A 14725-nucleotide genomic window follows, 5' to 3' on the forward strand; every position below is an offset into this window, starting at 1 on the left:
TCAAGCTGGCTCCAAGACAGACATAGAGATGGCCAAAGCTGAGCTAAACAGTGATAGGGGTAGTGCCTCTGTGATAACATACTTAAGAAAGGGTAAAAACTGCTGTGCAACAGCAGCTGGGAGAGGGGAGTAAGAAAATGTGAAAGACTCTGCAGACACCAAGGTCAGCGAAGAAGGAGGGGGAGGAGGCGCTCCAGGTGCCGGAGCAGATTCCCCTGCAGCCCATGCTGAAGACCTGAAGGTTGTCCCCCTGCAGCCCATGGAGGCCCACAGTGTAGCACATATCCACGCTGCAGCCCATGCAGGACCCTACACGGGAGCGTGCTGGAGCAGTTCGTGAAGAACTGCAGCCTGTGAGAAGGACCTGCATTGGAGGAGTTTGTGGAGGACTGTCTCCTGTGGGTGGGACCCCATGCTGGAGCAGGGGGAGAGTGTGAGGAGGAGGGAACAGCAGAGACAATGCATGATGGACTGACTGCAGCCCACATTGCCCACCCTCCTGCGCCCCTCAGGGAAAGGAGGAAGAGAAAATTGGGAGTGAAGTTGAGCCCAGGAAGAAGGCAGGGGTGGGGGAAGGTGTTTTAAAATTTGTTCTTATTTCTCATTATCCTACTCTGATTTGATTGGCAATAAACTAAATTAACTTCCCCACGTTCAGTCTGTTTTGCCTGTGATGGCCATCGGTGAATGACTCCCTGTCCTTATCTTGACCCATGAGCCTTTTGTCATACTTTCTCTCCCCTGTCCAGTTGAGGAAGGGGAGTGATACAGCAGTTTGGTGGGCATGTGGCAACAGCCAACGTCAACCCACCACAGTGGAACACACAGACTTTTGCTAATAAGTCACACGGATGGACCAAATATCTCATCAGTAGAGATGCCAAGATGACACCACTTTTACCGGAGTGAACACAGCTGTCCAAAGGATGCCAAGGCTGTATTTTTCCATGCTGTGGAGGGTGGTGGGAGAGGTTAAAGAGGAGAAAGCTGGAGGACAGCTGTACCTGACATAGCTTCTTGATATGCTCTAAAAGAACCTGTCAGTAAAAGGAACTGCAAGATGCATGTTTATTTCTTTACATTTTTCTTTCTTTACACCTAATTTAATAACACCCCTAAGATTGCCCTTTTTTAGGAGTGAAAGGAAAGAAATACAGCAAGATGATCAGCAGCTGTGATTTTGCATGTTTTGTGTTCTTGGTTTGTCATGCTTTGGTCTGTTATGTAAATCTTGCAAAGAGCAGGTTGTCTCTTTTTCTGGACGGGTTAGGCACTCCTGACTCATGAGCGATAAATGACTAATTCCTTCTTGGCTGCCAAATCTTACTGGCCTTACCTGTGCACTTCAAAGGTGTGTAGCCACCAGAGCTACCCCAGCAATGTCTACCACCAGTTCTTTACTTGTCAAACCCATGTCTCCCACTGGTAAATCCCAGTATTTTGCCTGTTAAATTCTTGATTTTCTCTAGTGGTAAGTCCCAGGATGACTAGCTGTAACATTTGCTAATGAGTACATTTGAATGAAATTTTTTACGATGAAGGTGGTGAGACACTGGAACAGTTTTCCCAGAGAAGCTGTGGATGCCCCATCTTCAGAAGTGTTCAAGGCCAAGTTGGATGGGCCTTTGAGCAACCTGATCTACTGAGAGATGTCCCTGCTCCTGCCAGGGGGGTTGAACTAGATGATATTTAAAGGTCCCTTCCAACCCAAACCATTCTATGATTCTATGTTTCTAAGTACATCATAAGTCACTGGAACATATGTTTGGAGTACAATTCATAGAAGCTGTGCCGAATGGATGGTCAGATGCATATCTTGTAGCTACGTAGCATGCTTGAATTTAGCATGCTACAGAGCATGCCTGTATTTAGCATGCTACATAGTGTGCTCCTCATTTAGCGTATGATATTCACAACCATGACACCATGAGAACTTGCTACCCTTCCTTTTACTCCTTCTTTATTGGAAAAACCTTTAATCTAGAAGTCCACCTAGGCAGGCTGTGGGCATCTCCCTCACTGGAAATTTAAGAAAAATAAGCTTAGACAAACATCTCCCAGTCTTGATCTTGTCTCACTGTAAGATGGGCCAGACAATTTGTTGAGGTTCCTTCCAATCTCACATTTCTTGGAAAGTATCAATTGCTATAAGATACCAGAGACAGAAGATGTCAAAGTACAGGGTAAGATGCTAGACGTTCCACTGCTACATTCTCTCTTTAATGGAAAGCTTTTACAGCAGTATTTAGTTGTGGGAGCATCTCCTTTTTCTCTATACTACCATGGCTGTGATGGGCTATGGTCTTTACTGTAAAAATTATCATGGCAATCCAAAATGCTGAAGGAGACTTAAAGGCCCCTTGCGGCAGGTGGGAATGTGTGTGTGTGTGTATAATCTATTGCACACATATTCAGGGGATCATCCCAGTTCTACGTAATGTAAGCTATAAGATCCTCCACTGCATATATTTAATATTACTGGTGTGAGTAGTCGTATTAGTAAGGTTGAACATACTTTTAAAAATTTGCAATGTAAGCATGACATAGGAGAGAAGGAATGGATACACAAACTCATAGCGAGATTAATATGATTACCAGAAAAAGCACTAGTCATAATCAAGCACCTTTTGTCAAGATTTCTGTAAGCCTTACAACCTAAGTTAAAGAGAAAGCAGAAAGTGCCTATTTATTTGCGGGTTTTGCACAGGCGTTCTTCCAGACATAAAAGATGGCATGAAAGAAGTAATAACAGCAAAAAAAGAAACAGAAAATGAAATGCAAATCTATTTCTAAGCAATATTAGACATGACCTGTGAAGGCAATAATTTATTGGAGGATTTCTGTCTGAATTTATTTTTCTGCCTTAAGATCATTATCTGTCTTTATACTTCCAGTCACGAGTGGTGTTCCCCAGGGCTCAGTATTGGGGCCGGTCCTGTTCAATATCTTCATTGACGATCTGGATGAGGGGATTGAGTGCACCCTCAGTAAGTTTGCAGATGACACCAAGTTGGGTGAAAGTGTCGATCTGCTGGAGGGTAGGAAGGCCCTGCAGAGGGACCTGGACAGGCTGGATCGATGGGCTGAGGCCAACTGTATGAGGTTCAACAAGGCTCAGTGCTGGGTCCTGCACTTGGGTCACAACAACCCCAGGCAACGCTACAGGCTTGGGGAGGAGTGGCTGGAGAGCTGCCTGGCAGAAAAGGACCTGGGGGTGTTGGTCAACAGCTGGCTGAACGTGAGCCAGCACTGTGCTCAGGTGGCCAAGAGGGCCAATGGCATCCTGGCTTGTATCAGGAATAGTGTGGCCAGCAGGACCAGGGAGGTGATAGTGCCCCTGTACTCGGCACTGGTGAGGCCGCACCTCGAGTACCGGGTTCAGTTTTGGGTCCCTCCCTACAAGGAGGACGTCGAGGTGCTGGAGCGTGTCCAGAGAAGGGCACCGACGCTGGTGAAGGGTCTGGAGCACAAGTCTTATGAGGAGCAGCTGAGGGAGCTGGGCTTGTTTAGTCTGGAGGAGGCTGAGGGGAGACCTTGTTGCTCTCTACAACTACCTGAAAGGAGGTTGTAGCGAGGTGGGGGTCAGTCTCTTCTCCCAAGTAAGAAGCGATAGGACGAGAGGAAATGGCCTCCAGTTGCACCAAGGAAGGTTTAGATTGTACGTTAGGAAAAATTTGTTCACGGAAAGGGTAGTCAGGCACTGGAACAGGCTGCCCAGGGAAGTGGTTGAGCCTCCATCCCCAGAGCTATTTAAAAGACGGGTAGAGGCAGTGCTTGAGGACGTGGTTTAGTGGTGGACCTGGCAGTGCTAGGTTAATGGTTGGACTCGATGATCTTATGGGTCTTTTCCGACCTTAACAATTCTATGATTCTATTCTATGATTCTTCTCCTAAAAGACTTTGACCAGGATTTTAATACCACATCCATATCCTAAGCAACTAAGGGAAATATTTTTATTAAATTATATTGTGTATGTTAAAGTCTCCCGATCTCCTTTAAAATATCTAGTAAATAACCATGACAAAAAATGGATGAAAAATTTTTCACTGAAAAAGGCCCAAAGGTTCTTGGTCCTTCCATGAAACTGTCAGCAAAAATGAACGTAGAAACCCAGAACCAATTTCTAGGTTCTTTCCTTCATGTGTTGTGAAAGCAAAAAATACAGGAAGCAGAGTTACTAAGTGTAAGGATTTCCCAAGAAGGTTAAATTCTTATCTTACTGCATGAACATCTCTTGTTTTCTACTACTAGATATTGCAGAAAAATTTTCACTGTATAACATTGTGCAAAAAAAAATTTTGGCTTTCTTTGAAATGGTAGTGCAAAATATAATCAGTATGACTCTAATTAGGAAGAAAAAAAATCAGGTAGTGTAAACCTTGGTCCTACGACATAGAGCTGTATGAGTTGATCTTGGAGCTCACAGGGCTTCTTGATGGCATAAGCGTGTTTTAGTATGAACTAAAGCATATGCCCATATTAATCCCTTTTTCCACAGCCATCAGACCTTTGTCAAAGCTTGGTCATAAATGGATTTTTACGGTAATAACTGAATTTAAAAAGTTCTGTTCATGCTGTCTCCCAAAACCCCTCCTGTAATCTGATAGTTTCAGCAAAGGTACATTATTTTAGACACGCACATAATCACTATTAATGCACTGAATCCCCGCTCCTCTGGCCCCTGGAGGAACAAACCTATCTTTGGCAGATAGCATTGGGAAGTCCGCAGAATGACCACTGTCCTGCACATCGGGCAATGGCCCCATTCTGTGCCCAGCCTCCTCTGTCCCACCAACGTCACCACAGCTGTGCACCTAGTTCTTCCCCAGCTCAGAGCAAAGGACCGTATGCTGTAAAGCAAGGGTACGTTGCGTAGCGTGAGCCAAGAGCGGTGTCCTCTCGTGAGAACCCATGTTTGATTTTGTTGTTCTTCAGCTCTCTGGCATGCAGGTCTTCTCAGGGGTGGACGCTCAGGTGCCGTGGCCAGTGGTGGTCAGTGCTAGGGAACAGGGCTGGCCGTCTCCACGCTCCTGCCCGTAATTCAGCCGGCCCCCCGGTTTGGTGAACGGGAGCAGCGGTGCGGCCTCGGGCTGGCCCACGGCGTGGGTGTTTGTCAGAGCCGGGGAGGCAGCCCTTACTGCCCGGGGCCGTCAGGCCACCTTCCCTGCAGAGGGGTGTTTCACCCCTAGCCTCACGGTGAGCTGCCCAGCGCTAGCAGCCAACATGTGGCCGTGCTCCTCCCTCCCTGCGGGTACCACCGATCTCCAAGGCGGCCCAAGGCTCCCTCCGCGCGCCAGGGCCACAGGGCAGGTACCGCCACCGCCGCCACGGTGAGCGACGGCGTGGTACCACCACAGCCACCCGGGCGGACCACGGGACAGGCACCAGGCCCGCCGCCACGGTGAGCGACGGCGCGGGTACCGCACCGGCCGCCATGGCGGGGGGCGATGGCGCGGGGGCCCCGGCAGCCGCCATGGCGGGCGGCGCGGGGCGTAGCAGCGGGAGTGCGTCAGCGGCGAGGGGCGGGGAGGCCGCCGGGGGAGATGATATCAGGCGCCGGGCAGCAGGACCGGGCGAAGCCGGAGGTGAGCTGGGAAGCGCCGTGAACGCTGCCCGCCAGGGAGCCGGCCGCCGCCTCCCCCTCCATTCATCCTTGCGCCGCCGCCGCCTGCGTCCTCGCCCGCCGCCGCCGGCGGTAGGCTGCCCGGCCGGCTGAGGTGAGGCGCTGCGGGGTGCGAGGGGGAACCTGCCGAGGCGTCCCGCGTCTCCGCGCAGCCCGGCCGGGCCTGGCCGGGCGGGTGGGAGGGCTCGGCGGCCGCCTGCAGAAGCCGGGCGAAGGGAGGCAGGCCCGGGCTGCCCAGCGGGAGGCAGGTGGGCGGGCCGGAGCGGCCGCTGCCCCGCGGCCCCTCGTCCGCGGCAGGCCCCGGCGCCAGGTGTCGGCCGGCATCCCCGCCGCCCCCCTCCGCGGGCGCCGCCCTCCCTCCCTGGGCAGCGCCCGGGCCCCGCCGCCATCGCAGCGCCGGGCAGGCCGGCGGGGCCGCGGCCGTGGGGGCCGCGGGAGCGGGGCGGAGGCGGCTCTGTCGGGCGGTGGGGCTGGGCAGGCGCTCCCGCGGCGGGGGGCGGCCGGGCCCGGCAGCCCTCGCCTCGCCTGGCCTCCGCGGGGTGCGGGCCGGGGCTTGCGGGATGCCGAGTTTGGTGTCAGTTTTGGCCCAGGCTACTCGGTGGTGGCTAGGGCCAGCCATCTTCTGTGGGGGCATCCGCTGTAGCTTTGCGGTTTACGTATTGTAGCCACACACATACGCAAGGTCTATTATACATACATACACCTTTACACATGTATATGGAAATAAGAATTGCAACGGTACAATAGATGCCTCCCACAAAAGATGGCTCTGTGTGTGTGTATGCGTGCAAATAGACGTGGACAGGCACAGTCACACACCTACACGCTCTCATACTCCCCCACACACACTCCTCCTATGTGTGATGTGTGTGGTTTTTTGAATTTTATTTTGAGGTAGGGTTGATTCTTCCCTCTTGAAACAAGGGGAAGCATCTTGCCTAAGATATCCGTTGACGTAGCATTGTTATCCTGCTTATGGAGTGTTAAATCCAGCCTGAGAAAGTGGGTTACTCTGGGAGCTAGAGCAAAAGGTTTTACTAGCATTAATGGAAAACAAAATAGACTAATTCACTATTTTACGTACATATTAATGTCCTATTTACAGGAAACCATTGAAGTGTGATATTTAAGCTCTTCTGGGCTGTGGACTTTTCAGTATTAATAACGAGAAATTTGGAAAACAAGCCTGTGATGTGGAGATGCTGTCCAGCTGATAATTGTTTTTTTGTGTATGTGTATGCAGAAGAGAGGAAGGAACTTTTTTTTCTTTCTGCCTAAGTGCAAATACTCATTTTGGGTGTTGGGCTGCACCATTGGTCACAGTCTGGTATATAACCCACTGTTTTTTAAGGGGAATAAATATTGTGGCAGAGTGATCGGCATGATAAAATTAGTGCTGCCTCACTGGAGGACCTATAAAAGATTGCTGCAGATCAGAATGATCGTGGTTTCACTTCTCCTTCAAACTCTTCTGTAGGAACTGAGTGCATCTTCTCTCTGTTTCCTTAACCACACCAGCACCTTTCTTGTTTAATTGACCTCTGCTTGATTTAGATACTGAAGAGCTTCTTGCTTCTTGTCTTAATGGTGGCTGGTAAGAAAACATTTCAGCACCTGTTTCATAGATGGAAAACATCAGGGCAGAGAGTGTTTTATACTATAAATGTTTAAATTCAGGTATTATTAACCTCAATGATCATCTCAGTTTCAACACTGTTTTATGAATGAAAAGCTGCTGAGGACTCTGATATGGCAGACGGGTGTTTAAGTTGCTTCCCCGTTCCTCTTCCCCCAATCTGACCTTACTTAGCATCTGCTCGGTATGGAAGCAAATGTTTTACAGTGCCTTTCTTTACTGTTGTGGAAAATGAGTAATTAAAATGGGATTCTGCTGTACTTTTCCAATGTACCCTCTCCAGCAACGTGTGATCAAGACACACGGCACTAAGTCTTTTCGGAGTGTTTCATAGCTAGCTCCTTTACAAAGAGGCATTACTCCGAGAAATTACTTGGAACGTACTCTGAAGTTCTTCTGTATGTATATTAAAGTAGATAATGTCTCTTCACTTTAATAATTAAAAACAAGTTTCTTGTGTTGTTTTTTTGTTTTTTTGTTTTTTTTTTTTTTTTTACAACTATTAGCATTGTAAAGATAACACAACTCAGAATTAACTTAAAACTCTCCTTACTTACCCAACCATCCTATCTCTGCAGGTTGGTTTAAATAGTTGTAATTGCATACCTATTACAGTGCAGAATCTTTGCCAGTGAAAGATGGAGGGAGTTCACTGTTAAGGCTGACACTTATTAATGCTTTTGGTTTTGTTTTTAAATGTGAAAAATGGAAATGTTTGATATGAAATCACTAAAAGAAGAACATGTAATTTGGTGGTATTAGAGGAACTCATCAGAGAAGAGCCCTTCACTTGCTTACGTTCCTAGGTATAATAAGGGTTCGTATCAATCTCTATCTCGTACCAAGCAATGAATATCGAGCAGCAGTAATCGTTTAAAGGTGTTACCAATTATGTTTCTAAACTTCAAATACAAATAGTAATATTAGAGCTGAAGTACTGTGTACTTATGCTTATTTTCACATTGCTATTCCTTAAATATTTCTCTATTCAAGTTACTAGCTTCGCATTTCCTCAGAGATAAATTATCTTCCTCCCGATTCACGAGGTTGTAGCCTCATCATCGAGTTGTATCAGCTACACATTCCAGAAAGCCATAGTCATACTTTACTCTGTGAATGTACAGTTTGGGACCACTATGGTAGAGGTGCACTCTTTTCTTTGGAACTCCTTTCTTTTGGGTAATCATTTCATAAACTGTTTAAAAACAAAAAACCTTTTTCATACAATAGAAATGGGTTTAAAAAAAAAAAAAAACAAGCAAGCAAAATTCAGCCCTCCTCTCAGACTTTTGCTTCTAGCTGTTACAGTGTGGATTAAACAATGCTGAGTGGAAAAGCCTGCTTTAATGTGTTTCCTCTACTGCATTGTTTTAAATATGACTGCAATGGCATATGTGGTGTCTTGATAGCACTCTTGCAGTTTTGTCTGCTATTGCTGACTTTTTCTTTTTTTTTTTTTTTTTTGGAACAATGGGATGTGACAGCATATATTTATTTAATCATTATAAATCTATTTGGTGTTCTCCAGTGAGCCTGAGATTTCAAAGCAGCTTTTAAATATCTCCCTAAAATATGTAAAAGAATCCTGTCCCAAAAGAGTGACGAGCTTTCAGATCTTCCTTACAATCTCGCTAAAATTAGTGAGAATTGTCAGGACTAACATATCTCTTTCTTTGTTTTCAACATTAACTGGAAAACCTACTAGTGTTTTAAATGATGCATCTATATGTACCAAATGATTCTTGAACTGAAAATCTGGGAAGATGCATTTGTCTGAATTGTGTACTGAACTGTGTGTTGTACAGCTATTCAAAATAGCGTTTTAGATTTTTGATTTCTTTTCAAATGTAAGTTGTTCCTCTCTTGGTCCTGTGCTTTGTTTTGTAGTAAAATAACATCTTATGATTTCACTATTACTGTAGAACAGGGGACCGAGTATTCACAGGGCCAATATCTCTCCCTTCTGCTTATGGTTAGAAATAGTTCATGGGCTAGGATGAATTGAATTCACTGTTACTCTTTCTTCTAGGCTTCATCAAAACAAGTAAAGTAAGGGTGGTTAAATAGGTTTCTTTAATTTAATGTGCATCACTGAAGAGGAAGAATAATTGGTAGAGGCGCGGTCTCTATCGAATCAGTAGGCCCTGAGGCAGTGCTAGAAGAGTACACCCTGTTCAGAAGTTCGAGCATAGCAGTGGTTGGGGGCCTGCTGCTGCGCTGGCCTTTCCCAAGCACAGAATATCGATGAACTTTGAATGGTATGGAATGCTGCATTAACCCTAACTGACCTAATACTTCTAATACACCAGCTGTAAAAATGTGAAATGTGTTTAGGTTAGCAAATGAAGTGCTAGACCAATCTTCTATCTAGCTCTTTTGCAGGTAGCAAATCCTGCAAATAGAAAAGCTTTCTAGCTTGAATAGCAGTTCTCACAGCTGTTGTAGAATTAGCCAGCAATAATTACAACTTTGGGGAATTTGAATGATTTGTGAGTTGATAATGATAAAATAGTTGGGGATGCTAACAATAACAATATAAATGTTATTAGAGTACAGACAACTTAAAAGGATTTTAAAGTGTTGGAGTATTTTATTTCTTTTGATACAGCGTCATTGAGAGTTTATGTTGTCAACCTTTACTCTGAAGCTGCAGAAAGGAGTTTTCTGAAGAAGGAGGAGGTAACAACCTGGTTGCTGCAACTGAGGGTTAAAGCTGAAGACTAAGTTAGGGTGAATATCATGAGTTAGCAGTGCTAATATTGTTCCTTTTTTTTAATACAGTACAGTATGGTGATACGTTCAGAGGTATTATTAACTTGCTTATCTTTGTACTAAACCCATCCATAACAGGATAGCCTAGGTACTAGGAGGTGTAGCTTAGAAGTTTGAGTCTTACCAACGTGTATTACAGTGAGGAGCAGAGGAAATGCGGTATATTCACAGAAGCGTGTAAGTTCTTGGAAGGATGTCAGGATGCTTATGATGGAGATAAGGACAGGATGACACCAGGGAGGAGGTTGCATGTGAATTCCTTTCTGCTGTTGGAGACATTCTTGCTAACATTCTCAGACACAGAACTTCAGTCCTGTGGTAACATGTTTACTGATAGCTAGTGAATGCATGTTAACAAACGTTTTTTTTATAATGCAGCTGTGATAGGTTGAACTAAAACAGCAGTGGCTATACCCAGATAATTGTGGAAAAAAAAAATGAACCATCTGCAAGTATGAGACTACTGAAAGCAAAGGCAAAAATGCTCAGGAATGTGCCCCGTCTGCTAAGGAGTTTGCTAAATATTGGTTCTGATGGCAGTAAGTATGGACAGCGGGGAGAAGTGATTCATTTTGGGGAAGATGGTATGCCCTGAGCTGCTGCTCATTTTTGCGGTCCCATTGGAAAACTTAGAGAAAAGGGATGTAAATCAGTTGATGTCTGAACAGATTCTTGAGGGCTCTGAGCAATGAAATACTCTTTTGATGTTTTATTCTTCCTTTGTTTTGGGAACAGGACTTTTACATAAACAAGAAATACCAGACCTTGCTACTTATTTTTTTTCTTCTAGCTGGACCAGCCTACAAGTGGCCTGACTCTTTCCTACCTTCTTAGTCATATTGATGCTAGGTTTGAATTTGTGTTTCTTGACTGCTTATTTTTCAAAGGATGGAGTTTACTTATAGTTTTATAGTTTTAGTTCACATGTGCCTTTTTTCCATCCTGCTGAAGATGGGATGAGGAAGGCAAACTTAGTCACCGCTGAGTCCAGCTGTGAGCTAGATCGGAGTAGTCTGTCTGTGTAGCCTCTGTAAAGGTGAGGAAGTATTGGTGCTGTTTTGCATGGACATATGGAAATGCTTACATCTGCTACTGTATTTGTGAGAACGGTGCCTGTCACTTGGGATGGTAGCTTGAAATATCTCTTCACAAAATGACTAGGCTCATACTGATACTCAGTAATGACTTCCTCATCATGTCTGTGGCCCGAGCATGGTGTCTGAAAGCCCTGATTACTTCCTTTGAACATTGTTCTTGATGTCTGTGATATTCTTGTCATCTGACATTCACCCTACCTTTCCCTTGAGAAAGGCAAAGTAAAAGTTCTTTCTAGTTATCTGTGTCCCTAGGTCTTCTGGTGTTCTTTGATCCCATCCTGTCTTGTCCACAAACTGCATTGCCTGCAAAGTTCATCGTTCTGTTGTACATTGTCAAGCCTTCATCTGTGTGCAGCTGAAAGAATTTGCTACTGTAGAACACTGAGTGCAAATAGCAGGTAAAATTCAGAATTTGCTTTTATTAAACACTTTATTTTTAACCATCTGTCATCTTCTGAAGGTAATTATAATAACAGTTGGAGATAGCTGCCTATTCCCTTTCTGGAAAAAATGCAATTCTTAATCTACAGTAAGGTTTAAATTCTTAGTGCTCCAAATACGTTATAATTAGTGTAGTGCTGGTTTCTGTATTCTGATCCTCAAGCTATTGTAAATGGGCTGTAGGGCTATATAGTCAGACTCTGAAACTTCTCAATTCTGTGTGCTTGCTGGTCTGCAAGAAAGTTTTAGAGCTGACTGACAGGGATTTGTTGTTGCAGTTTTGTTTATTTGCTTTCCCTGCTTCACTTCTGTGACTTACTCCTACTCCTGGGAAGATCCCATGTTAATTTCTAACTCCCTGTCTGCATTCTCATTTGAATCATCCACAAAACCAAGGCAGTTGCTGCTTTCTTAGTTATAGGTCTCCTGCTGCAAATGACTTTAAAACCAAAACAAAACCAACAAAAACACCTACAGATAATTTAAAAAAAGGCAAAAAGAGCTTGAATGCTACTTACCACTTGAATTTCCTACAGCTCCTCTGCTGAAAGACATGACATCCACAGACTTCATGTGGCACAGTTGTAGCTCAGGCAACTGTTTTGGTAACTCCTTGGGTATGGAGGGTATAATTGCAAAGCTTAATGACCTGCTGCTCACCGTTAGTAACCGTAGTCACCATCACATTTGAATGTGCATGTGGAATGTTCTCAAAGCAGCCATAAAGAGAGTTGCTGTTGTTTGGCTGATGAGCAGTAACTCATTAGACTGTGCTAACATGTGTCTGCAGTTGGCTGACCTAATCCCTGCAGCTTTGAAGTCTGCCTCAGTTGTGGGGACAGGAGAGAAGACAGCACAACCAAGCGTTTTAGAAACAGAAGCAAATGCATAAATAGGGTTACTGCAACACCAGTCTCACTGCGGTGTTAGGTTAGTTATGTTAGGCTTGATAGTCCACCAGCTGTCTAACCAGATTCAGTGGGGTTTTTTGTAAGTATGGTCAAAAGAAGAGCAAGCGTTATTGTTCTTAGCTCTGAAATCGCTGGATGTATTTATGAGGTGGCCCTTCCAAATCAGAGGGATAATGTTACAGGAGGGTATGAAGGTTAAAAAACTGAACAAGTTGCCAAGAAATGTGCATGAAGTGGGAGCAGGAGATGGTCTATTGGTGGCAAATAAAGCTGCAGAAAATCAGAGAGGAGGCATACCTTATCGCCTTGTTGAAGAGATGCCTGGAGAAGCAGGAGGTGAACCTAGGGATGCAGAGTTGTGGAAGATGAGCAAGGGCAAGAGTGGCATGGCGGGGTGTGTCCCAGGTGGCCAGCCAGCCACCTGAGGAGAGAGCCTGAGTGTGCACTACAAGTGCTGAGCTGTAGGGAGGCCTTTAATATCTCTGAGAGCAGATGATGTGGGGATCAAGTGCAAGAGCAAAATTGGAGAGAGCTGAGGGTGGAGCTGGAGAACAGCAGAACAGCCGCTCTAAACTGATGAGGCATGGGAGGGAGAAAGAGTGGTGACCTGAGAGGAAAGGTAGGTCATTAGGGGTATCTCTGTGGGGTTTGGAGTTATTTTTAAGACCCTAAGCAGGTTTGTCTTGTGTAGTGAAGTTTGAGTAGTCTCAAACACAGAATTTTAATTTAGTAAATCTCTGGCACACTTTCCTCATAGGAAACACTTGTGCATATTTATTTCCCAAAACTCTCTACTGAAGAAAGTGCTCTTCAAGAAACCAGATGATAACCTCATTAAAATGTGAGACTGTAGAAAAATGTAAATAACAGGTTAGTAGTTTGTATACCTAAGAACTTAGTCTTTGATTAAATAGGCTACTTAATCAAATGCCTAATTTTAATCACTTGAGCAAAGTACCAGTGGTGTTACACAGGTGCTTATCAGGAATATGCTTGAGAACCTTTCCTACCTAAGGTGGGTTTGAGGGTGAAGCTGCATAACATATTCTGCTAATACTACTCTGTCACCTCAGTTTTGATAACTGGTAAGTTTTCTGTCTTGTTTTCATTATATATTTTGTAGTTGTATATGTTCACTATATAATTTTGTAGTTGTTAACAGAGTTCATGTTTTCTGCAAATCTAACCACCAGCTGATTAAAAGCACTCTTTAATGTTGTTGCTTATACTTTCATTAAGAGTATCTAGTTTTATGCTAGTACATTTTGGTTGCAATTTAGTCTTTTAGAACTATCAAATGTTAATTTTTTTATTACATATTAGAACATCTTGGATATTTAATTGTAGAATGAACTTTTAGATACTTGTTTTATGGATGTATTTTGTTTTAATGAAATTAATATACTTTTTTCAAACTTTAATTTTTTTTTAATTGAAAAGAAACAATGTGCACATACTTTTTATTTTTTAATGTGCAGGACTCTTTCGTTTCTTGTTCATGTTTCATTAGCCAAGAGACTGTTTGAACCCACTCACATAGACCTTTTGACCACAATTCTTGCTGATCTCCACTGCAATTGTGTTTTATACCAGGACTGGGGAGTTGGATCCGTTATGTAGATTTTATAATTCTGTGTTGTACAAGTAAAGTTAAAGTTAAATTGTGGTGGCTAATTAATGAACGGAAAGGATTGATTATTTTTGTTTGTTTATTTGCATTCAAATCAACAGCTTTGATTTGTGTCTCTGATAGAAAACCAGAGCTGCCTAAGCTGCTTCAAGCAGATTACGGATAATGTGGTTGGCATATTAATCCAGAGCTCTTCGTGGATGTTGGCAACGGTTTCTAGACCACTGCCCTGTGTTTCCTTAAGAACTTTCTATGTGGGATTTTATAGGGTAGAGTAGATGTTATTTGGGGTTTTATGTTACTTTTTTTTTTTTAAAAAAAAAAAGACTACTTCTTTTTCCTTTTAGGAAAAAATAAAACCCTAAACCAGATCAAATTTATCTGAGTTGGCAAAACCTTGTATCTAAGATTGTTGTGTCCATATTCTCTAAAAATGTGAACAAAAGCCACACTGCAGGGAAATAGTATTTATATGCCTTAGTGCTGTGGTGCAGATAATGGTTTGAAGACCGCTTAGGAGTATACAAAATCAAGGTTTTTTTAATTAAAACCCAAGAAAACTTACCTTTAAATATGTAGTTATTTGAGCAAGGAGGGTTTGAGTTGTCTATTCA

At 44.0% G+C, this 14725-nt stretch overlaps 1 protein-coding gene across 1 annotated transcript in view; it reads left to right on the top strand.

Moving 5' to 3' along the window:
* Window positions 1-5448: 5448 nt before the first annotated feature.
* Window positions 5449-14725, top strand: part of FAM169A (family with sequence similarity 169 member A) — a gene marked incomplete at both ends in the record, with an annotated part of 31521 nt that continues 22244 nt past the window's right edge. Inside the window, 2 exon segments of the mRNA XM_082337437.1 lie at window positions 5449-5481; window positions 5484-5696. Coding sequence (XP_082193563.1) covers window positions 5449-5481; window positions 5484-5696 — 246 coding nt within the window.

This window comes from Platalea leucorodia (genome assembly GCF_965183815.1).
Source record: "Platalea leucorodia genome assembly, chromosome: Z".
In the NCBI taxonomy this organism is placed as follows: Eukaryota; Metazoa; Chordata; class Aves; order Pelecaniformes; family Threskiornithidae; genus Platalea; species Platalea leucorodia.